General features: G+C 43.4%; 2 protein-coding genes across 12 annotated transcripts in view; one reads left to right on the top strand and one right to left on the bottom strand.

Moving 5' to 3' along the window:
• Positions 1-361, bottom strand: part of GCSAML (germinal center associated signaling and motility like) — a 65,836-nt gene extending 65,475 nt beyond the window's left edge. For 6 of the 7 annotated variants that reach the window (XM_063613567.1, XM_063613568.1, XM_063613570.1 and 3 more), the window contains exon 1: positions 47-311. The gene's annotated coding sequence lies outside the window, so the exon portion shown is untranslated. Of the gene's footprint in view, positions 1-46 lie in introns of all 7 variants that reach the window. The other variant, XM_063613572.1, reaches the window with a different exon arrangement.
• OR2B11 (olfactory receptor family 2 subfamily B member 11) lies at positions 263-26,888 on the top strand. 5 transcript variants are annotated; one of them, XM_063613552.1, is made up of 7 exons: positions 283-422; positions 11,918-11,973; positions 22,929-23,100; positions 24,008-24,245; positions 24,867-24,983; positions 25,291-25,416; positions 25,534-26,888. In XM_063613552.1, the coding sequence occupies exon 7, from the start codon at positions 25,554-25,556 to the stop codon at positions 26,505-26,507; it is 954 nt and encodes a 317-aa protein (XP_063469622.1). In that variant the 5' UTR covers positions 283-422; positions 11,918-11,973; positions 22,929-23,100; positions 24,008-24,245; positions 24,867-24,983; positions 25,291-25,416; positions 25,534-25,553; the 3' UTR covers positions 26,508-26,888. The 5 variants fall into 5 exon arrangements, with proteins under 5 accessions (XP_063469624.1, XP_063469622.1, XP_055090383.1 ...); XM_055234408.2 differs by lacking the exons at positions 24,008-24,245; positions 24,867-24,983 and adding an exon at positions 14,727-14,853; XM_063613554.1 differs by lacking the exons at positions 22,929-23,100; positions 24,008-24,245; positions 24,867-24,983 and having other exon boundaries at positions 263-422.
• The last annotated feature ends 552 nt before the right edge of the window (positions 26,889-27,440 follow it).

The raw sequence follows: 27,440 nt of genomic DNA, 5'->3' as shown, positions 1-27,440 counted from the left end.
AGCTTCGCGGACCACACGAAATCGCGGAGTGAGTGCTCCCGCCTACCTCCATGTCCTCCCGCGTCCAGCGGCTGCGGGCTTTCCCGAGAGCCTGCCCCAGGGCGCCTTTCTCGTCCTCTCAGCGTGTGGATGAGGGAATTCAGCGGCGGTTGCAGGCAGTTGAAGCGGGTAGGGCGCTAGTGCAGACTGGGGCGCTGTGGAAAGGGCGGCAGCCGCGCGGGAAGGCCAGGCGCTGAGATCGCATGCGCAGCAGTGCGCCGCCCCCGAGGGGCCGAGGCCAAGTCGCGCGAGAGGCGCCAGGGCGGCTGGGGTGGCCGGGGAAATCCAGGCCTTCCACCCTGCCGGCGTCCACGCGGAAATGCGGTGATGGCCGGCGTCTCACACAGGAAGTGGCAGAGGCAGCGGTGACCGCACCGCCCCAGGTACGTGTACGCGGCGACGTCAGGGTGGAATGGCAGCCCCCAGAGCCGGCGCGGCAAGGCCAGACCAGGAGCCAGAGGCCTCAGAGGGCCGCACCGCACACCCACGCGGGCCATGGATTTGCGTGAGCCCCCGAGGTTAACTAGCACTTGGGAGAAGCTGCGAGTGCTGTGGCAGGAGGTGGAGAAGGGCAAGGGCCCGGTCGCTGAGGAAGTGGGAGTGTGCAGTGGGAGGGAGAGGAGGAGGTTGGTGCAGTTGCCAGTCACGGCCAGAAAGTAAAAGGCTGTGCTGACCACAAATGGGACCGTCTCCAGCTTTGGCCTCTCCAGAACCCCAGCAGAATGGCGTCCCCCGTGAGCTCTCATTGACCCTCCATCACCCTTGGCCTCATTTGCCTATTTAGAGAGGTTCACAGGCTGCAATGATTAGAAAATGGCACGTGTCGTTCTGTCCTCTCAGTGCGGAGGATCCATTCCACCACCCACAGTTTTTAGCGAGTCTCACTTGCCTGCTGATTATCTAGCACTGAAGGGCAAGATGTTAAGTAAAGATATTTGTGAAGAGAAGGAAGCTAAAACTTTTTTCTCAGTAACACTGTGATCTAGTCAAGCGAGTTAACTGGGTAGACTTTTAAAAATAAATTTTTATAACAAGCTTTTTGTTATTTTCAGAAATAAGTAAATAATATAAAAAAAAAAAGAATCTACTAAACTAACCATGAACCAATTTCTCTGCTACTGGATACAATCTCCTAAAATTTGTGGAACAATAGCTTCAATCAATATGATCAGCTCTCACATTTCCACATTTTACATTTCTTTGTTCCAGTGATTTAAAATCCACTGCATAAAGAGTACAGTCTCACACTCTGTGCTGACCTTGCACTGTGAACTGCAGGTTTAGACAGGAAAGAGACAAGACACCTAGTAATAAGTTACTCACAATACCTGTACATTTTAGGGAAAATAGCCTGGGGGCCCTTGAGAATAAGGGAGCCCCGAATTCATTTTACTCTGAATTGTTAAAGATTTGGTCCAATCTCTTGACTCAGTGATTAGTCTGACATTATCCAAAAGACCAAAAGCAGCTTTGATTGTGCAAAGGTGAAAGGATTTTCTTCCTTCCCATGTCCACTCACAAAGAGCAGAAAAGCAAGGAATGTTCTTTGTGCCTTTCCAGTCAATATTATACAGTGCCCAGAGATCAGTTAAACAGAATAATCAGGATCATTGTAGAGGGTTATTTTGGTAGTAAGTATGTCTTATGACCTACACTCCTTCAGTGAAGGCAAACTAAATATTCACATTATTAAATAGACACCCATCAAGTATTTGGGCTAGGAACATAGATCTCACCTATAATTAAGAAATTAACTGAAAAAAAAGTATTTTCTATATGTCAACAATTAAATGTTGGCTGTACGAATATAATTTTCTACTATCACTCCTTTTGGCTTGACAAGGACTCAACTGCTGAAGAAGTTAGGATGCAATGTAAACAGAGGGTTACAAATGCATCCCTCTTGTTTTCCATAGCTCTGCTGTCCACGTACAGGATCTGTCCATTTGAGGTCTGATCTGAAAGGATTGTAGACCCTAAACTCAGAAAAGGGTTACTGTCTGATCGCCAGCCATATATAAAGTGCAGTTAGATCTGGAATTTAAAAAAAAACAGTCAACATGAAAGTTGTAGACAAACCAGTTTAAGGGACACTTTAGAAACTAAATCTATTATGAGCATGTTGTATCTGCAGATCTCATCATGAGAATACCCATCTAGAACTAAAGTAGGTCAGCATGAATTGGAGCTTGGAAATTGTAACATGGACACAAGGAATCATTTACTCAAGTTGTTCAGTACTCATCACCTGTGTTCACTAATTCTCTGTCGCAGACGTAGGGTCTGCTATCTTTTAGATACCTAAACTCTAAACCAAAATCCATAATGTCAACACAGTATTACAAATTGGCTTATAACATTTAGAAAAGAGGGAATGAGAGATCAGGAGTTCCATATGTGTTTTCAGAAATACACAAGAAGGAAGTGGTCCTGCCTTATTGACATGAGTGTTCTTACTGTAGGTGGCAAAACACACCTGTTCTTGTAGGTTTTAGGCCTTCAATTCACCTCGCATCATCTATCACTCATTGTACCACCCTACCTTCCTCTGCCATTTTTGCTGTCCACCTAACAGCTTAAACATCATACCCTAAATGACAATATTCTGGTCCTTCTCTGGGTCTCCTCCCCCCTCAACCAACAGATAGCAGTCTTATCAGCTAACTATGTGTAGGTGTGGTTAGTATAATAAATGTGCTTCCTGAGTCTGATCACTGCTGAGTTTACTAAAAAGACTGTGTGATACGGCTTGGATTTGTGTCCCCACCCAAATCTCATGTTGAATTGGAGGAGGGGCCTAGTGGGAGGTGACTGGATCGTGAGGGCAGATTGCTTCCTTGCTGTTCTCATGATAGGGAATGAGTTCTCACAAGATCTGGTTGTTTAAAAGTGTGTGGCACCTCCCCGGGCTCCTGCTCCACCATGGTAAGAGGTGCTCGCTTCCCCTTCGCCGTCTGCCGTGATTGTAAGTTTCCTGAGGCCTCCTAGTCATGATTCCTGTACAGTCTGCAGAACTGTGAGTCAATTAAACCTCTTTTCTTCATAAATTGCCCTGTCTCAGGTACTTCTTTCTAACAGTGCGAGAACGGAATAATACACTACATCTATTAACACAGGAAGCTGTTGGACCTACAAGGACTTCATCAAGGTACAGAGTTATTATATATTAATTAGTTACCATTCCTTTTTCATAAACAACATTTTAAACTGTATTTCTAAGTAATTCTTGCATATTAAAAATTAATGTTACTGTTGCAGTGCAACAATGTCTCAACCACAAACTCACACAGGGGAAAAGTCCTTTTCTTCAATTACTTTATCAGAGATTTGAAAGGCTTTTATTCATTTCCCATGCTGTCATTACTTAACTCATTATCTGGCTGCCTTGTCTAATGGCTCCTTAGCTTTCATGTGGTTCATAGTCCACATATTCTGGTTCTATGATGGTCAAATGGCAGCATTTTAAAAATAATGACATTGAGACAAACAAATGGAAACACATCCCATGCTCATGGATGGGTACAATTAATATTAAGAAAATGACCATACTGCCAAAAGCAGTCTACAAGTTCAATGCAATTCCCATCAAAATACCACCATCACTCTTCACAGAACTAGAAAAAACAATCCAAAATTTGTATGGAAGCAAAAAAGAGCTGACATAGCCAAAGCAAGACTAAGCAAAAAGAACAAATCTGGAGGCATTATGTTACCCAACTTCAAACTATACTATAAGGCAATAGTCACCAAAACAGCATGAAACTGGTATAAAAAATAGGGACATTGACCGGAACAGAATAGAGAACCCATAAATAAAGCCAAATACAGTCAATTGATCTTCAACAAAGCAAACAAAACATACAGTGGGAAAGGACACCCTGTTCAACAAATAGTGCTGGGATAATTGGCAAGCCACATGTAGAATGAAACTGGATCCTCCTCTCTCACTTTATACAAAAATAAACTCAAGATGGATCAAAGACTTAAATCGAAGACCTGAAACTGTAAAGATTCTACAAGATAACATTGGAAAAACCTTCTAGACATTGGCTTAGGCAAAGACTTCATGACCAAGAACCTAAAAGCAAATGGAACAAAAACAAAGATAAATAGATGGCACTTAAGTAAACTGAAAAGCTTCTGCACAGCAAAAGAAATAGCAGAGTTAACAGACAACTGACAGAGTAGGAGAAAATCTTCACAATCTATACATCCAACAAAGGACTAATATCTAAAATCTAAAAGAAACAAATCAGTGCGAGAGAAAAAAAAGTGGGCTAAGGACATGGATAGACAATTCTTAAGATATCCAGGCTGGGAGTGGTGGCTCATGCCTGTAATCCCAGCATTTTGGGAGGCCAAGGTGGGCGGATCATGAGGTCAAGAGATCCAGACCATCCTTGCCAACGTGGTGAAACCCTATCCCTGCTAAAAATACAAAAATTAGCTGGGCGTGGTGGTGCATACCTATAGTCCCAGCTACTCAGGAGGCTGAGGCAGGAGAATGGCTTGAACCTGGGAGGTGGAAGTTGCAGTGAGCCAAGATCACACCACTGCATTCCAACCTGGTGACAGAGTAAGACTCCTCCAAGGGCAGCGGAGCGGGGAGGGGTGTGGCTGGCAAGATGGACAAATAGGAACAGTTCTGGTCTGCAGCTCCCACCGACATCAATGCAGAAGGCTGGTGATTTCTGCATTTCCAACTGAGGTACCCAGCTCATCTCATTGGGACTGGTTAGAAAGTGGATGCAGCCCACAGAGGGTGAGCAGAAAGAGGGTAGAGCATTGCCTCACCCAGGAAGCACAAAGGGTCAGGGAAATCCCTCCCTAGCCAAGGGAAGCCGCAAGAGACTGTACCCTGAGGGATGGTGCACTGCAGCCCCAGGTACTATGCTTTTCCTACCATCTCTGCAACCTGCAGACCAGGAGATTCCCTCAGGTGCCTATGCCACCAGTGCCCTGGGTTTCAGGCACAAAACTGGGTGGCGGTTTGGGCAGACACCGAGCTAGCTGCAGAAGTTTTTTTCCATACCCCAGGGGCTCCTGGAATGCCAGCAAGACAGAACTATCTGCTGCCCTGGAAAGGGGGCCGAAGCCAGGAAGCCAAGTGGTCTAGCTCAGCAGATCTGACTCCCCTGGAACCCAGCAAGCTACCGTCCACTGGCTTGAAATTCTCACTGCCAGTACAGCAGTCTGAAGGTGACCTAGGACACTCAGGCTTGGTGGGGAGAGGGGTGTCCACCATTACTGAGGCTTGAGTAGGCGACTTTCCTCTCACTGTGTTAACAAAGCCACCGGGAAATTTGAACTGGTCTGAGTCCACCACAGCTCAGCAAAGCCGCTGTAGCCAGACTGCCTCTCTAGATTGCTCCTCTCTGGGCAGGGCATCTCTGAAAGAAAGGCAACAGCCCCAGTCAGGAGCTTATAGATAAAACTCCCTTCTCCCTGAGACAGAGCACCTTGGGGAAGGGGCGGCTATGGGTGCAGCTTCAGCACACTTAAACATTTCTGCCTGCCAGCTCCAAAGAGAGCAATGGATCTCCCAACACAGCACTCAAGCTCTGCTAAGGGACAGACTGCCTCAAGTGGGTCCCTGACCCCCGTGCCTCCTGACTGGGAGATACCTCCCAGCAGGGTTTGACAGACACCTCATACAGGAGAGCCCCAGCTGCATCTGATGGGTGCTTCTCTGAGACGACACTTCCAGAGGAATGAACAGGCAGCAATCTTTGCTGTTCTGCAGCCTCTGCTGGTGATAACCAGGCAAACAGGATCTCGAGCAGACCTACAGCAAGCTCCAGCAGATCTGCAACAGAGGAGCCTGACTGTTAGAAGAAAAACTAACAAACAGAAAGGAATAGCATGAACATCAACAAAAAGGATGTCCACACAGAAACCCCATCTGAAGGTCACCAACATCAAAGACCAAAGGTAGGTAGATCCACAAAGATGAGGAACAACCAGTGCAAAAAGGCTGAAGATTCCAAAAACCAGAATGCCTCTTCTCCAAAGGATCACAACACCTCACCAGCAAGGGAACAAAACTGGACAGAGAATGAGTTTGATGAATTGACAGAAATAGGCTTCAGAAGGTGGGTAATAACAAACTCCTCTGAGCTAAAGGAGCATGTTCTAACCCAATGCAAGGAAGCTAAGAACCTTGAAAAAAGGTTAGAGGAATTGCTAACTAGAATAACCAGTTTAGAAAAGAACACAAATGACCTGATGGAGCTGAAAAACACAGCACGAGAACTTCTTGAAGCATACACAAGTATCAATAGCCAAATTGATCAAGCAGAAGAAAGGATATCAGAGATTGAAGATCAGCATAATGAAATAAAGCGTGAAGACAAAGATTATAGAAAAAAGAATGAAAATGAATGAACAAAGCCTCCAAGAAATATGGGACTACGTAAAAAGACCAAACCTACATTTGATTGGTATACCTGAAAGTGACGGGGAGAATGGAATCAAGTTGAAAAATACTCTTCAGAATATTATCCAGGAGAATTTCCCCAACCTAGCAAGGCAGGCCAACATTCAAATTCAGGAAATACAGAGAACACCGTTAAGATACTCCTCAAGAAGAGCAACCCCAAGACACATAATCGTCCCATTCACCAAGGTTGAAATGAGGAAAAAATGTTAAGAGCAGCCAGAGAGAAAGGTACGCTAGAGAGATCTCTGACAAGAATAGAGGTTTACTTCTGAGAAAAGATTTTTTGAACCAGTGAGCATTGATTTACAAAGGGAGATATCAAAGAGTAGATCGAACTGGCTGCTCGGATTGGGGCAGAAGATTGTTAGGAACACACTTCCACCTTGAGTATAAACCACTAATCCATAGGCTCAGAGTCTGTGCAACACTTTATAAAAACCCACAAGAAACCAGCTTTACAGAAGAGAAGTGATTGGAAAAGATGATAGAAGATAAGAGTGTAGTCCTTCCATCAGCAAGCCAATGAATTCTCTGCCCTACCAAATCTCCCCAAAATGCCAAACGTCTGTGGTCCACAAGGAATCAAAAACCAAAAGCAGCAGTGGCTTGATGTGTCTCACCAACTGTGAGAGCTTTATTCATCCAGTTACATCCACCTCCACTGTGAGAATGTTTCTGTTATGTGATAAGAGTGCAGGGATTCCCTTCCCTGGATAATAAAGCTCTGCCTTTGGACTCTTTAGATCCATTCTATTGTTTGCTATTCTGCCATTGTTAAAAAAAAAAAAAAAAAAAAAAAGCCGATGGTTCATTTTTTAGCTTTCCTTGGTTACCTTCTAGGTACAAAGAAGGACACTTTGCTTGGCTTGATAACAGAAGCGTGTTTATAAATAGTAATGAAAATAGATCATATATCCTCATGACTCATCTCAGCCATTGAGTGACTTTTCTCGAATGATTCTCAGAGTTTGTCTTCATTTATCTCCAATATGTTGGAGAGACTTGCTGTGGCTCCCTGCTATGAATTTAATATTTAGCTCCTCCCAGAATTCATATGTTGAAGCCTTGACCCCCAATGTGATGGCATTTGGAGGTGGGACTCTTAGGAGGTAATTAGGTCATGAAAGTGAAGTCCTCATGATGGGATAAGGCCTTTATAAGAAGAGAAATGAGAGGCCGGGCGCGATGGTTCACACTTGTAATCCCAGCACTTTGGGAGGCCGAGACGGGCAGATCACGAGGTCAGGAGATCGAGACCATCCTGGCTAACATGGTGAAACCCCGTCTCTACTAAAAATACAAAAAATTAGCCGGGCATGGTGGCAGGCGCCTGTAGTCCCAGCTACTCGGGAGGCTGAGGCAGGAGAGTGGCGTGAACCCGGGAGATGGAGCTTGCAGTGAGTCGAGATTGCACCACTGCACTCCAGCCTGGGTGACTGAGCGACACTCTGTCTCAAAAAAAAAAAGAAATGAGAAAGATGATCTCTCTCTCTTTCACACACACACACACACACACACACACACACACACACGAAGGCAGTCATCTGTAAGGAGCCTCACCAGAAACTGAATCTTCCAGGACCTTGATTTTGGATTTCCCAGACTCTGGAACTATAGAGAATAAATGTCTGGTGTCTGAGCCACCCAGTGTGCAGTATCTATTTTAAGGCAGCCCAAGCAGACTAAGACACTCCCTACACATGGACTGAAGACACTTCATTTCCCTGTGGTTGGAACTTGAAGCCTACTGTATTCTGAGATGTGAGCATTTGGCTTCCCGTCCGCAGAGGCAGTCTAACACCACTGGGAGTAAAAGGGAGTCTCAAGAGGTAATACATGAAGGCTTAAAATAAATGTCTGGGAACTAAGCAGTACATCAGAGGATACTGTGAAGCCATGAGAAATAAGTGAGAGGACAGGTGCACCTGTGCGACAGATCACCCAGGGTATAAATAACCAACAGGTTGGTTGGACGTGGTAGTGTGTGCCTGTAGTCCCGGCTACTTGGGAGGCAGAGGTGGGAGAATCTCCTGAGCTCAGGCATTTAAGGCTGCAGTGAGCTATGATCACGCCACTGCACTCCAGCCTGGGTAACAAAATGAGACCCTGTCTCTATGTTTAAAAAAAAAAAGAACAACAGATACTAAGGTGCTCTGCAATGCTCTGCAATTTGAGATGTGTATATACATACGTGTTTAAAAGAAATTAGGTTATTTTAGGCTTCTACAATCTTTACAGAAATACCTTCCTTATGGAAACTTGCAGCTTCACTTCCACACACTTGGAGCTCTTAGAATGCCCCCACATGAAATTAATACAGTCATTCTACAGCAATCCAACATCATTAATTAGTTAATTTTGCTCAGTTCTATCACCACTGACCCCAGTGTTAAAATCTACCACAAAGCCAAAGGTTTAACAAAAGTTGGTTGAAACAATTAATCTAGAATTTTCTGTTGCAAGTACTGTGATCCCTAAAACAATTATGCACAAAAGACACTAGGACTTCAGCAGAGTGATGGGAGTGAAGACAGGTCTCCTTACAGAGAAAACGTGGTTCCCAGCTTTGGAGAACCCAGTGAAGCCCTCAGTTTCTTCAAGTCCCCAGAGTCTAATGGTGCACACAATGGAATAAGCAGAATGGGACTATAAGGCACATTCTTCCACTCACTGATTCTTAGAGTCTCACAGTGGTGTGAGCAGGTAACACTGAGCTGAGCCTTATAGAATGCAGTGAAATGTCCTGGATGAGAGAGGAAGTGGGGAGAATATTCCAAGAGAGGAAAGAGCATTTAAAAGGTATATTTAATTTTTGGAAAGCTCCTCCCCTTTAACTTCGTGAGCAAACCCAGTCCTCATTTTCAAACCAGTCAGGCCAACCAGACTTACTTTTCACCTGAAAAGGCCTCTGTCAACTGTTAATTAAATAAGTGTGTAAAACACTTCCATGTGGGAGCTAAAGCCTGTGTACACATGGACATAGAGTGTGGAATAATAGGCACCGGAGCCTCGGAAGGGTGTAAGAGTGGGAGGAATGAGGGATGGGAAATTGCCAAGTATGGTGCATACTCTTCAGGTGATGGTTACGCTGAACGCCCTGATTCACCACATGCAGTCTAGCCACGTCTCAAAGCTGCACTTACACCCCTACTACATTTATACAAATAAAAAAATGCATCCCCGTGACATTTTTTTGAAGCCTGCATTCTAACTGTAGGATAGGTATTAACAGAGAGAGAAGGAGGAAAAAGGAAACCAATTCCCGGGATGGATGGGGGTCCCCGGCGCCGCAGCATGCTCGCCCCCTGGTGGGCGTCAGGTGATGCTGCCTTCAGCAGTTCCTACCTAAGCTCTCTCTGTGCTTTCTCTCTGCCATAAATGATACTTTTTAAACAAGTACCCCTTTGGTGAGGATTTTGGACCATAGAGCAATGCTTCTTAGTCATCTTCAGGAAAGGTTAAAGGAACACTTTTATTGTGAAGTGGAAAAAGAGTGTGAAGAGGGAGTGGGGAAGGAGAAGTAACCCATGAAAGTTGAAGCAAACATCCATAGTATCTCTCAAACGTGGTTTTTCGGTTTCCTTGTAATACTTCTCCTGCAGCATTTGGGAATTTCAGAAATTATTTTACTTTAGAATGAAGGATGACAGGATAGTAGCCACCTCGTTTCTGATCTTAAAACTTGAGTGGGGGTGGAAATGTGTTGTTAGTAAGCAAGTCTTGCCAGTACTGTGTGCCCTGAATATCTGACATATTCCCCAGGGCAGAATGAGGAAGAAGGGGCCTCAGAGGCAGCAACACACAGGACTTCAACAGAATCAGATAATTGGAATTGCAGAGTAACCAAAGAGCCCAGAGTAAAACCAGCAAACCGTGAAAATATGAAATGGCAGCTCATTTCACACTGAAATCACTGCCATGTCAAGAAAATTCACTAGTATTTCACCACTGTATAGCTTGGGGAGGAAAGAGTCCCGCCACTATAGAAGATGAGTACGGCCCAGGCGCGGTGGCTCACGCCTGTAATCCCAGCACTTTAGGAGGCCGAGGTGGGTGGATCACCTGAGGTCAGGAGTTCAAGACCAGCCTAGCCAACGTGGTGAAACCCTGTCTCTACTAAAAATACAAAAATTAGCTGGGCATGGTGGCGGGCGCCTGTAATCCCAGCTACTCGGGAGGCTGAGGCAGGAGAATTGCCTGAGCCCGGGGAGCAGAGCTTGCAGTGAGCCAAGATCGCGCCACTGCACTCCAGCCTGAGCAACAGAGGGAAACTCAGTATCAAAAAAAAAAAAAAAAAAAAAGATTAGTATGATCTTACCCAGCCCACGTAAAGGGATTTCCCTCCATTTCCCACAGTAATAAAGCAAGGTACGCAAAAACTAACATGATATTACCCATTTCTTTGCATACTAATATATGCCATATAATATACAATGCATAATGTAATATACATTATATATAATTAATATCATATTTGTGATTGATTTAATACATAATGTAGCATATAACTTATATCACTTATTTTTAAGCTAAATACTAACATTATTAAAGTTCTATTTTATTTTTAATTGACAAATAATAACTACATATTTATGAATTACAATGCGATATTTCAATATATGTGTATGCCTTGTGGAATGATTCAATTAGCATATCCATCGCCTCAAAGATTTATTATTTCTTGAGAACATTTAAAATCCTCTCTTTTAGCTTTTTTTTTTTTGAAACATGCAATATATTATTCTTTTTTCTCTCTTAAATAGAGATGGGAGTTGTGGGGGAAGTCTCACCATGTTGCCCAGGCCGGTATCGAACTCCTGAGCTCCAGCGATCCACCTGCCCCAGCCTCCCAAAGTGCTGGGATTACAGGTGTGAGCCACCACACTTGACCAGAAATATACAATATTTTATTCTTAACTATAGACACCTTGCTATGCAATAGCATACTTCTCAATAAACCCTGGTACTGAGGATCCTGGAAGAAATCTCTTTCTCAAAAAAAAAAGTAAATCTCATTCTTAATTGGCAAAAAATTAATAATAAGGTCCAAACTTACATATTAGTATGTTCACCTTTGACTAGCTTTTCAGCACGAAATATGTATTCACAGCTACTACTGGCCCTTGATTTGTAACATATAATTTAATTATAAAATTTACTTTTTTTCTGAAAATCCACTGAATTTCTTTTTGAATAAATAACTGTGTTAAATATGCATCCCTGTGATGTCCTTCTAAAGTCTGGATGCTAATTCTAAAGTAAATACTGTAGAGAGATGAGAAATAGAGAAAAGTTAAACTTTTATGCATATAATTACATTTATATTATAAGATATAATTTGTCATATAAAGGGAGCACATATTTTATTTGCACATATGTGTATAATTCTATAAACATGGAGAACTCTGTTGAAGAACACTAGTATATGTTTGTTTTCAGGGCTGAGGAGGACAGAGTATTACGGAGAAACAGTTCTTGAACAAAGAGAGAGAAAGGTAAGTCTAGAAATCTGGAGAGCCCCTGATTTTGCTCAAGGGACTTTTGACACTTGGACAGCATTTTTCACTGGTTTACTACTTCTTCCATTTCTGCAAAGCCCTAGTTCATAAACACCATAGAACAAGGTATAATAGTAATAAAGCTTCAAATGACAAAGATTCTGCACAGCAAAGGATACAATTAACAAGATGAAAAGGTAACCTATGGATTGGGAAAAAATATCTGATAAGGGGTAAACACCCAACATTTATAAAGAACTCTTACAACTCAAAACTAAGAGAATATATAACTCAATGAAAAATGGGTAAAAGGCATGAATAGATACTTTACCAAAGAAGACATACAAATGACCAATAGGTATATGAAAAGGTGCTCAATGTCAGTAGTCATCAGGGAAATGCAAATCAAAACTACTGTGAGATAATACTTCACATCTGTTAGGATTGCTATTATCAAAAAGTCAAGAGATAAGAAGTGTTGATGAGCATGTGGAAAGGGGGAGCCCTGCACACCGTGGGTGGGAATGTGGATTGGGCAGCCATTATGGACCACAGTTTGAGGAAGTTAAAACCAAAACTCCTATATGATCCAGCAATCCCTCTTGTGGGTGTATACCTAAAGAAAATGAAGTCACCACTTCATAAAGATTTCCGCTCTCCCATGTCCATTGCAGCATTATTCACAATAGCCAAGGAGTGAAGACAACCTAGGCGCCTGTCAATGAATGAATAGACAGACTGTGAGCTGGCCAGCTAGCTAGCTAGCTAAATACAAGCATCTCACTGCCTTAAAAAGAAGGAGATGCTTCTCTCCACACTTCTGGCTTCATGTTAACCACTGATATGCTCTCTTTCACTATGGTTTTGATAGGGACAGAAGGCAGAGAAATTCTAGGCAGAAAAGGGTGGGGTCCTGGTGAAGCTCCACCCTCAAGCCTAGAACCATAACCCAAAGTGAGAACGTCCCCATTTTTCTGCTCAAATGTTGCCTTTTCCAAAAAACTCCCTGGCCTGCCCTGCACCCCATTCTGTACCCATAAAAACCCCAGACTCTACTGGCAGAGGAACGGCAGAAAAGAAGAGAAGCAGCAGCCAGATGTCGGAGAAGCAGCTTGACTTCAGCGGGATGGCTTGACAGTGGGACTTCAGAGAAGAGCCTGGCCGGGGACTGCCAGACTCCAGGGGATGACCACTTTCCCACTCCATCCCCTTTCCAGCTCCCCTTCCCACCGAAAGCCACTTTCATCAACAATAAAATCCTCTGTATTCACTACCCTCCAAAAAAAAAAAAAAAAAAAAAGAAGGAAATGCTGCCATATACCCATAATTTGAATAGACCTGGAGGATATTAATGCTAAGTGAAATAAGCCAGACACAAAAAGAAAAATATTGCATGATCTCACTTATGTGTGGAATCTGAAAAGTCAAATATGCAGATCAAGAGAACAAAACAGTGGTAGATGAAAGGATACAAAGTGGCAGATATGCGGAATGAACAAGTTGGAAGATCTAATGTACAGCATAACTTAAGGACTAGTTATGGACTAGAGTTAATAACTGTGTTGTATTCAGAATTTTTGCTGAGTAGATTATAGTTGCTTTTCTCCTCTTGCCATCAGCTGCCACAGATAACCATGAGGTGATGGCTATGGTAATTGTTTCACCATAGTAACCATTTTACTACCTCTATATGCATCTCATAATATCATGTGGTATGCCTTAAGTATATACAACAAAATTTATTTTTTAAAAAAGAATAAAGCTTTTTATGTAAAGCTCTTCCCACCCATTTGTCGAACTAGAATTTTTAATTTTAACTTAATACCTTATTTAACTCAATTTTAAGTAGGAAAAGTGACAAACTGTGGTACAGTGACAATGCATCCTAAAGCTAGTAAGAAGACTTATTTGCATTTTCTTCTAGACTCACATAAAGCATTTTACTGTCTTTCTACATCACATATTAGCCCTGGACTCTGTCAGATTTATTTAATAATTATAGAAACTATTTGGAAGTAATTATAAAGTAATTATTTTGGAAAAATCTTACTAGTTATAATCCGTCAGCAAATATGAAGAGTTACTGAAGTTTATAATTCAGAGCCATACTCTCACACGACCTGAAATGCTTTTTAAAGTATAACGTTTCACAAATACAAATTAAAATTTGTTGTGGTAAGTTATCTGTCACACTACATCTCTCGCAAAGGGTACTATTTAATCTTTCTAGTTCCTTCTTTACCAATCCTCCTATTCTCATTTTCTTTTCCTTTTTAAAAAAAAATTGAGTTTTTTAAATCTCACTTTAGTTAATATTTCTTAATTCCCAGATCTTACATTGTAAGACTTTATTTTTTTCCAACATGGTTTTTCCTGTCTGGTTAATCTGAAAATGTAGTCCTTATACATTAAATCTAATTTTTGCAATGCTTTCCTGCTGAAGCAGTCCTTCATTTTCCTTTCATTTGTAGCTAACCTCATGTTTGTATTTACAATACCTTGCAGAAATGAAGTCATAGGCACTGATTTGCACCCAGAGTAACTGCCATTACATAGCCTGAAACTAGTTACAACATCTGACGACTTTATTACTCATGTGACTTTTATTGAATCAAAAATCAAATTGTGTGATCTTAGAAAGATGCCTTGGTTATTTTTCGTTTTAATTGATTAGAATAGATGCCAAAGAGGCAAAATCATAGATGATACTTAATTCTGGTCTGATCTTCTGTATTTATTTCTGAACAAAGGTCTTGCCCATAAATCTAGTGAAGACATTATTAAATCAGTAAATTATGTGGCATGGATACTATGGACATTGCCATCTATCAGAGCAGACCGAGGATACTGCAAGGCAACAAAACTCTATTACTGCAGGTGGGTCAGTTCTAACATCTTCATGGGTTTAGCACAGATACAGCTCAGAGGTGTGACTGTGTTTCATCCTGATTAGTATTCACCAGTGCACATCTCAGAAGTCATTAAACGTGATGAGGATAATGATGATCAGGTTGAACGTCCCATCCAGAAGGAACTGTTCTTTGCCCTCCACTTCTCCCAGCCAGGAATAGGTCCTTTTCAAAGCATTCTTTGTTGTCCTTTCTTTTCCTTCTTAATCTTTCTCACAGCTATACTTCATAGTTATGCAACGATTTGCTTACTGTCTCTTTTTCTACACCACTCTGGTAGCTCCGCCTGGGCCCAAATATTTTCTTATAGCTTTATTCAGATATAATTTGCATATAACAAAATTTATTCATTTTAATACTCAGTTTGATGAGTTTTGCTAAGTGTAAGCAGTCATGCAACTACCATTCCAAACAATTAGTAAAACACTTCTATCACTCCAAAGTTTCCTTGAGGGCACAAATAATTCCATTTACACTACATCTCACCATTAATCACAGCACATGGCACATCATAAGAATTTCTTGGCCAGGCATGGTGGCTCACACTTGTAATCCCAGCACTTTGGGAGGCCAAGGAGGGCAGATCATGGGGTCAGGGTTTCAAGTCCAGCCTGACCAACATGGTGAAACCCCATCTCTACTAAAAATACAGAAATTAGCTGGGCATGGTGGTGGGGCCCTGTAATCCTAGCTACTCAAGAGGCTGAGGCAGGAGAATCACTTGAACCTGGGAGGCGGAGGTTGCAGTGAGCCAAGATCACACCACTGCACTCCAGCCTGGGAAACAGAGCAAGATTCCATTTCAGAAAAAAAAAAAAAGAATTTCTTAAATATTTGTCGATGGGTAAATGGAAGGAAAGAAAGCAAGAAGGAAAGTGTGGACTGCCACTTACTAAGTTTTGTACCAGGAACCATACCAATATATTTGCATATATTATTTCAGTTATTCTTATATCAATCCAGTGGTCAGAAATTATGATTTCTATTGTAGTGGCAAGGAAACTGAGCCTCAGAAGACTTACGTAACTCATTTAAGGTCCCAAGCTTAATACCTGAGGTCTGGGATTTGAATCCAGTTCATTTGGCTGCAAACACCCATTTTTCACCACTTCCATCTATTGGACTCATGTTAATTAAATATCAGCCTAAATATATTCCTTGTGGATATCAGTGTGATTCTTTTCTTTACTCAAATCCTAACCACAGCTGAAATAACATGTAATTCTAGAAATACAGGCAATCCGTATCACGCCCGCCTTCTCCACAGGGAACCCCCCAGTTCACACCAAGCAGAACAAGTCTTTTCTCATTCTAGAATGCCTGGAAATATAAAACATTTTTTGACTCCTGGCTGCCTTCATCTTCAATGTCCACTGACTGTAGCTGCATTAAGCATTTATCATCATCTATTTGATCATTAAATTTATCCATTTGTTTGTTTTTCAATGTTAATCTGTGACATTGATGTCAACACAGACTGCTTTAGGTCACATTCTTCTAGAGGTTGGAATTACTAATATCTGTGCTTTATTATAACTTATAACACAATAATATTACAAAAGAAATCTCAGAAAATCTTCCTGAAATCACTGCCAGAATTGAGTTCAGTTTCCTAAGATGTAAAACCCAGATCAGTGCTGTGAATAAGATGGAAGCTTATTACTTTTATGTCAAAGAAACTGGAGGTCAACAGTTCACGGCACCTCTGTGACCATCAAATATCAAGTACCCTGGCTCCTTCTCAATGTTCCATCATTTTTTTTTTTTTTTTTTGGATGGAGTTTCGCTCTTGTTGCCCAGCCTGGAGTGCAATGGCGTAATTTTGGCTCACTGCAACCTCCACCTCCTAGGTTCAAGCGATTCTCCTGCCTCAGCCTCCCGAGTAGCTGGGGTTACAGGCATGCGCCACCATGCCTGGCTAATTTTTTGTATTTTTAGTAGACACGGGGTTTCTCCATGTTGGTCAGCCTAGTCTCAAACTCCCAACCTTAGGTGATCCACTCGCCTCAGCCTCCCAAAGTTCTGGGATTACAGGTGTGAGCCACCGTGCCTGGCCTGTTCCACCATTCTTAATGTGTGACTTTCTTCTTTAAAATTGCTTTAAGATCAAATATGGCTGCTAGGGCGCTAGCCATCAGGACTATGTTCCATGCACAAAAATAGCAAATGGAGGATTGGCTAATATTTTTCCAAGCTTTCCCAGTAATTTTATCTCACTAGCTTCCCCTATCTGTTAGAAAGCCTGGAAAATATAATCACATCAGAGAGTAACTTGCTGTGTGGAGTAAAAGGGGGGTACCAACAACAAGAGTGGGAGAACAGATATTTGAAGAAAGATGATCAAGATGACAATTAGCACAATTCCAGTGGGACCCTGTGTCAGTCTCAGTCATGAGAGTTTCCAACTACAATTGCATCTGGGTTTTCTCAGCACAAAACTGCCTATTCCCCCTTTCTTCCCCCACCTGCACAGATATGTAAGCCTCTCCACCTCTGGAAATTATCCCAGCTGGATAACAAGACTGTCTAAGGCTAGGCATGGTGGCTCACGCCTGTAATCCCAGCACTTTGGGAGGCCAAGGCAGGCGGATCACTTGAGGCCAGGAGTTCGAGACCAGCCTGGCCAACATGGTGAAACCCCATCTCTACTAAAAACAAAAAAATTGCCGGGCGTGGTGGCGGGCACCTGTAGTCCCAGCTACTCGGAGAGGCTGAGGCAGGAGAATGGCGTGAACCCGGGAGGCGGAGCTTGCAGTGAGCCGAGATTGCGCCACTGCACTCCAGCCTGTGCGATAGAGCGAGACTCCGTCTCAAAAAAAAAAAAAAAGAATCAGGGACAGCTCCCACTTCTTCGCCAAAGCACAGTCACCCCATCTTCCTCTGGGACATATTCTCTCCTCCCTCCATCCCCAGAATGTAAAAATAGAGCCCTAACTCACGGCCGTGACTCACCCTGTGTCCACTTAGACATCTAAAGCTAGAGAAAAAAGACGATTGAGTCAAAACCTAGAGAGGGAGAGTAACTGCACCAAGGTGCTGCTATTCACAATGGTTCCCGTAGCAGCATTTAATCGCATGAATTATAGCTCATGAATTAAAATTTGCACTACAAGAATTCTATTCGGCCATAAAAAAATGAAGTCATATCTTTGCTGCAATGTGGATGGAACTAGAGGCCACCATCTTAAGCCAAACAACTGTGGAACAGAAAGTCAAATACCACATGTTCTCAGTTACAAGTGGGAGCTAAATGATGTGTCCACAGGGATGCAGAGGATGGAGTAAGAGACCCTGGAGACTAGGGAGGGTAGGATAGTGTCGGGGGTGAGGGAAGATAAATTACCTGGGGTAAAATGTACATTATTCGGGTGATAGTTACGCTAAATGCCCAGATTTCACCACTGCATAATGTATCCATGTAACAAAATTGCACCAGTAGCCCTTAAATTTATACAAATAAGAAAATAAAAAAATAAATAAAATTTGGACTACTTCTTGCCAGCTCTCTTACGAAAGACTTTTTTATCCCCTCCATGTGAAAAATATAATAGGGTGCGGAGACAATATATCAACAACAACAACAAAAAACCCTCAACATGTATTACTCTGTGCCACTAATTGTTCTGAGTGCTTTACAAGAACCAATTCATTCCACTCTTTTAACAGACTGTGCAAAACAATACTAATGTTTCTTGTATTTTTTTAGAAAACACAAGTGAGGCACAGATAGGTTAACAAAGCTGGAGGCATCATGCTACCTGACTTCAAACTATACTACAAGGCTACAGTAACCAAAACAGCATGGTACTGGTACCACAACAGAGATATAGATCAATGGAACAGAACAGAGCCCTCAGAAATGATGCCGCGTATCTACAACTATCTGATCTTTGACAAACCTGACAAAAACAAGAAATGGGGAAAGGATTCCCTATTTAATAAATGGTGCTGGGAAAACTGGCTAGCCATATGTAGAAAGCTGAAACTGGATCCCTTCCTTACACCTTATACAAAAATTAATTCAAGATGGATTAAAGACTTAAATGTTAGACCTAAAACCATTAAAATCCTACAAGAAAACCTAGACAATACCATTCAGGACATAGATGTGGGCAAGGACTTCATGTCTAAAACATCAAAAGCAATGGCAACAAAAGCCAAAATTGACAAATGGGATCTAATTAAACTAAAGGGCTTCTGCACAGCAAAAGAAACTACCATCAGAGTGAACAGGCAACCTACAGAATGGGAGAAAATTTTTGCAACCTACTCATCTGACAAAGGGCTAATATCCAGAATCTACAATGAACTCAAACAAATTTACAAGAAAAAAACAAACACCCCATCAAAAAGTGGGCAAAGGACATGAACAGACACTTCTCAAAAGAAGACATTTATGCAGCCAAAAAACACATGAAGAAATGCTCATCATCACTGGCCATCAGAGAAATGCAAATCAAAACTACAGTGAGATACCATCTCACACCAGTTAGAATGGCCATCATTAAAAAGTCAGGAAACAACAGCTGCTGGAGAGGATGTGGAGAAATAGGAACACTTTTACACTGTTGGTGGGACTGTAAACTAGTTCAACCATTGTGGAAGTCAGTGTGGCGATTCCTCGGGGATCTAGAACTAGAAATACTATTTGACCCAGCCATCCCATTACTGGGTATATACCCAAAGGACTATAAATCATGCTGCTCTAAAGACACATGCACACGTATGTTTATTGTGGCACTATTCACAATAGCAAAGAGTTGGAACCAACCCAAATGTCCAACAACGATAGACTGGATTAAGAAAATTTGGCACATACACACCATGGAATACTATGCAGCCATAAAAAATGATGAGTTCATGTCCTTTGTAGGGACATGGATGAAACTGGAAAACATCATTCTCAGTAAACTATCGCAAGGACAAAAAACCAAACACCGCATGTTCTCACTCATAGGTGGGAATTGAACAGTGAGAACTCATGGACACAGGAAGGGGAACATCACACTCTGGGGACTGTTGTGGGGTGGGGGGAGGGGGGAGGGACAGCATTAGGAGATATACCTAATGCTAAATGACGAGTTAATGGGTGCAGCAAAACAACATGGCACATAGATACATATGTAACACACCTGCACATTGTGCACATGTACCCTAAAACCTAAAGTATAATAATAAAAAATAAAATAATAAATAAATAAAAAAAGGAAACACAAGTGAGGCACAGATAGGTTAGGTAACCTGCTCAAAGACACACAGCATGAGTGACTGAGCCTGGTGCTGAAGCCAGTCCAGGTCTCATGCTTTAACTGAATCACACACACTAGTTACTACTACACTCTGATGTTACAGTAATCTCCCCACCACACACCAACCCTAAAGAGTTCAACACACACACACACACACACACACACACACACACACACACACACACAGAGTTCTCATTACCCATTATTGATCCATTTTCTCTGGTCTTCTGGGATTTGCCATTAATTGCAAGAACTCCAAGCTCACACCACCTCAATTATCAGCTCACCCCTTAGACACTAATTAAATAAAACATCAGGGATAATTTCACAGCCAGAGGAGAGCAAGTTTTTACTCTCAATCTCAACGTCTGGGGAGAAAGAGCAGGGCCCTTATAGAAAACAGTGGAGAGGATGAGGTTAAGTTAAACCTGAGGGATAATTTTGAAATGAACAGGGAGCGTGACACGGGCACGGTGTGTTGCCTGAAAGCTTTATCCTCGGAAGTAACCTCCACCATGTCAAGGTATCTGTAGGCACTCTGAGGGACCAAGGTTAGGGCAGATCCACGGACCTCACGCACTGCCAAGGGAGAGTCCAGAAAACTGAGTCTCCCCAGCAAGCCTGTTGCAACGGACAGCAGACTCCTTCTAGACTGAGAATAATCTCTCAGACTTGCTCAGAGGGTTGGGTTCCAGTAAATGGTAAGGCCCCAGCGGCCCATCAGAGGAAATGCGCTGTGTCTTCCTGGAATATGAAGAGCATCTCTAGTAAGTCTATCCTTAAATATCCCTCCATGACTAAGGCCAACAGGCTGCATTACAGCCTTCAGTCCTAAACCAAGTCTTCTGTAGGAGCCAGGAACCCTGGAGGTAAGTGATTCGTCCTCAACTCTAGTCAAACTAAAATCTGTACAGTGCAGTGGAGGTGCATGCTGCGGCAGTATTAACACTGGCCTATGCTGGAGACCAAGGGCACATGAGGTGGAGGATGGATGGGTCGATGAACAATGGCCACACATTAAGCAGCAAGTGTAAAATTTTGTAGTTTTATCTAGAAAAGAGAGCTGGGAGCGGAACAGGATGTTCTGCCTGTAGGTAGGCATGCTGTCTGACACTTAGCTGAACAGTGGACGTTGCACACAGGGTGTGGGGACCCTGGGTCCCTTTCCTCCGCTTCCCCCTATTTTTGAGGCTGCTGAATCACAGTCACAAGGGCAGTATTGAGCTGAGCAGGGCCATGGAAAGAGAGAAAAAGAGAATGCAAAGCTGAATAGTGTCAGTCCCCGAGAAAGCAAGCTTCAAGTTGAAAAATCTGAAAAAGACCACATAAAAAGGCGATGAAGTGTGGCGGTGGTAGGGGGAGGCATGTGCAGAGGGACCAACCCTGTCTGAACCACGTGCTGAGGGCTGTGGAGCCCTATCCTCCCTCCCATAGGCCCATCACTGCTGGGTCCCAGCTCCTTCTCCTCCTCTTCCCCTCCTCCCCAGCACTAGAAGGAATAACTGACGAGGCTGAGGACTCTACGTACCCTCCGGAATAAGGAGCTATTTTATAAGTAAATATAAAATAAAAGTTTTTAAACGGAAACTGTTTGTTACTTTTGAGAGTGACAGATTATGACATCCAGAGGCTTATGAGGAAGTAACTTCCCCTCCGTGTGAACTGGCATTTGGTGTTTAAATAGCTTACCCCGTGGACTCATACCCCAGTCCCTGAACAAGGTGAACTTCTTAATCTTTCTGAACCTCTCAGTTTTCCAGAGTTATTGAAATGGGATATGGGACGGCACATATGCGGTGCCTGGTGCACAGACAGAGAGCTGGTGGGTGCTCATTCCCTGCTGACTTACTTCCCTTCTTTCAGTGCTAGGAGTTTGTTTAATCTTTCAAATTAAAGTGTTATGAAAAATTAGACCTCAGGTCCACTGTGGCAATAGACATATTCATGGTCCTCAAACCCCCTTGTACTGTGGGAGCTACAGAAGATGATGAATAGTGTTAAATTAGTGAGGGCAGTTAAAGGAAAGAAACAGGGCTGTCCTGAAACCAGAGGCAGGACATGAAGGGAAGGGAAGGACATAAGATTCCCAAGACATTCCTGCTATTCCCAGCAGGAGGATGTGCACTTCCCCAGTCCTGGCACAGGATGAGAAAGGACTGTGCATGCACAGGGACACTAACTACGTTGCAGAGGCTGCTGAGTGAGACTGAGAATAAAGATGAAGAGGTGGAGTCGAGGCTGGGCTTGTGTGCTCTCTCAAGCCCCTGTGCCAGCTAACGTCTCGATTGTACTTGTCAGACTCCTGTCTAAGAAAAAGCATGCCATTGAACCAGGACTGCAAATGCAAACAAATAAGGAGAAAGGGGCTCTTTCTCTTTTTGTGATGAAAGACTCCCTGTTACTCTCAGTTCAGGAAAATATTGCTATCATTAAGCCTCGTCCCCAAGACTCTTGAGTGTAATCCCAATGATGGCCTCCGCAGCTGAACAGGGCCTGGACCAGGCATCCCGGTTGTGGGATGGGAGGCTGCATTCTAGGCCGAAGAAAGAGACCCTTTGGACTAATAAGCAATAAAATCCTATGACCGCGTTTCTGTTTGCCCATCTCATAAGCTGGCTTCTAGGAATTCCACACACTGCTGTAAATTTGATTTTCCATCTTGTGTGGTGGAGGAGGTAACAATGTGTTCTGTCAAGCTTCAGCAGAGATTTCAGCAACAAATGTCAGGGATAAGAGACAGATAATATAGATATAGAGATACAAATACTAACCATAAGGATTATATATCCTATAGGGAATGATATCGCAGGGTGTATCACAGCCTGCGTGTTCATAGCCTAGCCTGCCAGCAGCCATGGCCTAAGTGCTGCTGTTAAAATACTGTGTGGTGGCTGCCAAGACAGAGGAATGCGATGGGTCCCAGAAGAAACTGTGGGAATTCAGTGTGAACACGATACAACCAGCAGGTAACTCTTGAGCGATGGGTTCTTACATTTTTGGTAATTGAAACACCTAAAGATATCTTTGCTCTTAAGGCCTGAGTCTCAGAAAGATGACTTCATGTGAGGGTGAGTGAGGGGTTGAAGCTGCCTGCAGAGATGCAGGTAGCAAGTTCCAAGAGGGGTCCTGGTGGGCATTTCTGCCCAGGACTCAGTGGTGAGGATATAGACAGTGTGTGCCTGCAACGATGCAACATTGTGTGGATGGGATCACAGCATTGTACGGGTGTTGAATTATTTAACTTCAGTGTTGAACTAGAGTGAATGAGGAATAGAACGTGAATAGAAAGAACCTCAGTACTTGGCATCACGGTGAATGAAGGGAAGTCAGCCAGAATTAAGATGAAGGAGCTGGCTTGAGTCTGGGGGGATGGCTGCCAGGTGAAATTTGGGATGCCTCAGTTCACAATGTCAAAAAGTGGGTTAGAGGTCAGTGAGGAACTGACAACTGTAGATACAGCCTGGAGGGATTCCGTTTGAATGCGATGGTGACATTTGTGGGAACGACTGTGTCCATCCAGGGAAGCAACGCTGTACAGGGGCACCTGTACTTGGGTAGTGGGAAGATGAAAGAAGGTCAAGGAGTGCAGAGGCCAGACACCTACAAAAGCTCCGTGTGGAAACACCTGAACAGAAGGGCATCAGATCCAGGGCATGAGGGGCAGGCCTGGGCAGTATCCAGCTTTGCCGTTGAGAAACCGTGTGTGTGTGCGTATGTGTATGTGTGTGCATGTGCATGCGAATGCATGTATGTGCACGTGTGTACGTAAGTGTGCACATGTACAGTGGACTATAATTACAAGAAAACCGCTCCTCTCTAATCCCTGCCCCTTTCTCTCCTGTGACCTTCCTCTCCCTCATCTCCCCTTTCCAGCATCTTCTTTTGTCTCAGTCGTTTACGCGACTGCCCTTGCTGCTCCTCATGTCACCAGCTGCTCTTTTTTTAAAGCAAAGTTCTGGAGAGAATAGTAGTGAAGAGCAGGAGTTTGGCTTTCAGTCCTGGCTTTACCATTTGCTGCCGTGTAACTAAGGTAGACCAGCTGTCCTCCCGAGTCGCTCAGTGAATTAGGGGTGAAAACATGGAGCTTGCCGAGATATTAAAGCAACATCAGGTAATTATTCTAGTACCTGGCTCATAATGAGTGGTAAATAACTTGTCTTTATTATAAATTGCCGCATACATTTACCCCTCTATCTTTCTTGCTTCCTTCATTCTCTCATTTCTTTCTTCACTATCCCTACAACTTCTCCCTTTTCTCCCACTTTAGGCTCTGAAAAGAAACTCTGGAATCAGAAATCTCAGAAAGAGAAATGTCATAATTCCTTTACTTCTTAATAATTAGGCTTAAAAATGTGCTAGCTTGACTTTGCTCAGCCACAGCTCACTGTTTTGACTGGCATCTTGAGCACATTAGAGATAAGATCACATTCTGTGAAGTTTATTTCATAAGTATTGTTGATAGAATCTGGGAGGAGGTACGATAATTGAGTGTTTCACAAGAATATTGGGAACTTTCTAACAAACCATGTGTAGGAATGTCACTCAAGCCATGAGATAAAACCTAGCCCTAGAGGACAGTCTAATCTTTCCGTAGACAATTCCAAGAGCTACGTTTCTCATTCCAATCAAGAGCTTTCTCCCTGTGCTCAAAATTCCATGCTCTGGGGTCTCATTAACTACCATGAACTATTCTGGGGCTGAAGTAATGTATGACTTGGCTCTTCCACTCCAGAGACTCACAGGACCTAGAATCATGCTGCTTTTACCACTGGTGTGAGTGACAGGGCTGCCTGTGCGTGTGCGGTCATGACAGCAGAGATCAGCATGAATTGGGGAGCCGGATGCAAGCGTAAGCAGGTGACGGGGGTGGTCCTATCAATACAGCCCCCAGCTGCTCACAAAGCCCTTCTGCTTGCTTTATGTCACCGCCCACCTCCCTCCTACTACTACCTCCCAAAATGGTAACGCCTAAGAAGGTGGACAGTTCCCTGTCGATGTGGATGTAGAGAGAAATCTTTCTGACGGTGATGGGAGCTGTGGCAGGCTTCGCTCTACCTGGAACACAATTGTCATTCGTGAGGTATTCTCACATACTTAATGTCTCTATCGTCCCCAAGTCTTGGCAATTGAAGCAGGTATTTCTCCCCATTTTGCAGATGCAGAAGTTCAAGAATATTAAATGGCTTAGTTGAGGCCACTGAGTAGGAAGGAGAGCAAAGACACAGAGGCTGCTGCTGCGGCTCCTGGTTCTGACCCTTCCGCATCCCAGCGTCTCCACAGAGGTAAGGAGAATCAAACAGGCTATCACCTGGGGAAGGAAGAGTGGATGCAAGAGGGAGCAAAGTGATCGATTCCTCCTCTCAGGTATTATTCATTCCAATTTTCTCAATTTGCCACAGGTGCCAGAAAATGCTGCAACATGAAAAGTGACAACCAGAGCTTCTTAGGGGACCCCCCTAAAGCCTTCATCCTTCTGGGTGTGTCTGACAGGCCATGGCTGGAACTCCCTCTCTTTGTGGTCCTCCTGCTGTCCTATGTGCTGGCCATGTTGGGGAATGTCGCCATCATCCTGGCATCCCGGCTGGATCCTCAACTCCACAGCCCCATGTACGTCTTCCTCACTCACCTGTCCTTCCTGGACCTCTGCTACACCACCACGACGGTCCCTCAGATGCTGGTCAACACGGGCAGTTCCCAGAAGACCATCAGCTATGGAGGCTGCACTGTGCAGTATGCAGTCTTCCACTGGCTGGGATGCACAGAGTGCATCGTCCTGGCCGCCATGGCCCTGGACCGCTACGTGGCCATCTGCAAGCCCCTGCACTACGCCGTTCTCATGCACCGTGCTCTCTGTCAGCAGCTCGTGGCTCTGGCCTGGCTCAGTGGCTTCGGCAACTCCTTCGTGCAGGTGATCCTGACCGTGCAGTTGCCATTCTGCGGGCGGCAGGTGCTGAACAACTTTTTCTGTGAAGTGCCGGCCATGATCAAGCTGTCGTGTGCTGACACCGCTGTGAATGACGCCACGCTGGCTGTGCTGGTGGCCTTCTTCGTGTTGGTGCCCCTGGCTCTCATCCTTCTCTCCTATGGCTTTATTGCCCGGGCAGTGCTCAGGATCCAGTCCTCTAAGGGACGACACAAGGCCTTTGGGACGTGTTCCTCCCACCTGATGATCGTCTCCCTCTTCTACCTACCTGCTATTTACATGTATCTGCAGCCCCCTTCCAGCTACTCCCAAGAGCAGGGCAAATTTATTTCTCTCTTCTATTCCATAATCACCCCCACTCTCAATCCCTTCATCTACACCCTGAGAAATAAAGATATGAAGGGGGCTCTGAGGAGACTCCTGGCCAGGATCTGGAGGCTCTGTGGATGATGAGGACGTGAGATGTAGCATCTCCATCAATTAAAGAACACTGCACAAGTCTATTGTGCACTCAGAGCATCTTTCACTTAAGGAGTTAATACCCAGAGAGCTCAAAAACCCTGTCTTCAAACATCTCACTTCCTGTTATAATGCCCCAAATCCCATAGCGATAAAGTTCATTTTAAAAGTGTAATTCTAAGAGGCCATATGTTTTTAAGCATTGTTTAAAGAGACTTCAATAAGTATGTGTGGAATTATTTAACTTCCAATTTCCTGATTCTTTTCTCTTTTCCTCTTCCTATATTTCTTTTATTATCTCCCCATTTGTCTCTTTTCTATTACTCCTAAGTATACACAAGATGAAGTTGAAATACAATCTTATTTTACTTATAATGAGTATGTGTTTTTCTCCATATACTTAAATCTCCACAAATTTTACACGACTTTTTCAAACAATTCCAGGAATGAAGTAGATTACTATCTTTTTCCTGTGATTTTGATTTTTTTTCTCTGTAGCTCACATTTTCTTCTATAGAAAGTTTTTCCATGAAATGTAAACTAGTACAAACACTAGTACAACCACTATGGAAAACAGTGTGGAGATTCCTTAAAGAACTAAAAGTAGATCTACCATTTGATCCAGCAATCCCACTACGGGGTATCTACCCAGAGGAAAATAAGTCATTATACGAAAAAGATACTTGCTCATGCATGTTTATAGCAGCACAATTTGCAATTGGAAAAATATGGAACCAGCCGGGCGCAGTGGCTCATGCCTGTAATCCCAGCACTTCGGGAGGCCAAGGAGGATGAATCACGAGGTCAGGAGTTCAAGACCAGTCTGGCCAAGATGGTGAAACCCCGTCTCTACTAAAAATACAAAACTTAGCTGGGTGTGGTGGCACATGCCTGTAATCCCAGCTACTCAGGAGACTGAGGCAG

Source organism: Symphalangus syndactylus, chromosome 19 (assembly GCF_028878055.3).
Source record: "Symphalangus syndactylus isolate Jambi chromosome 19, NHGRI_mSymSyn1-v2.1_pri, whole genome shotgun sequence".
NCBI lineage: Eukaryota > Metazoa > Chordata > Mammalia > Primates > Hylobatidae > Symphalangus > Symphalangus syndactylus.
This window is presented reverse-complemented; position numbering and strand designations above follow the sequence as displayed.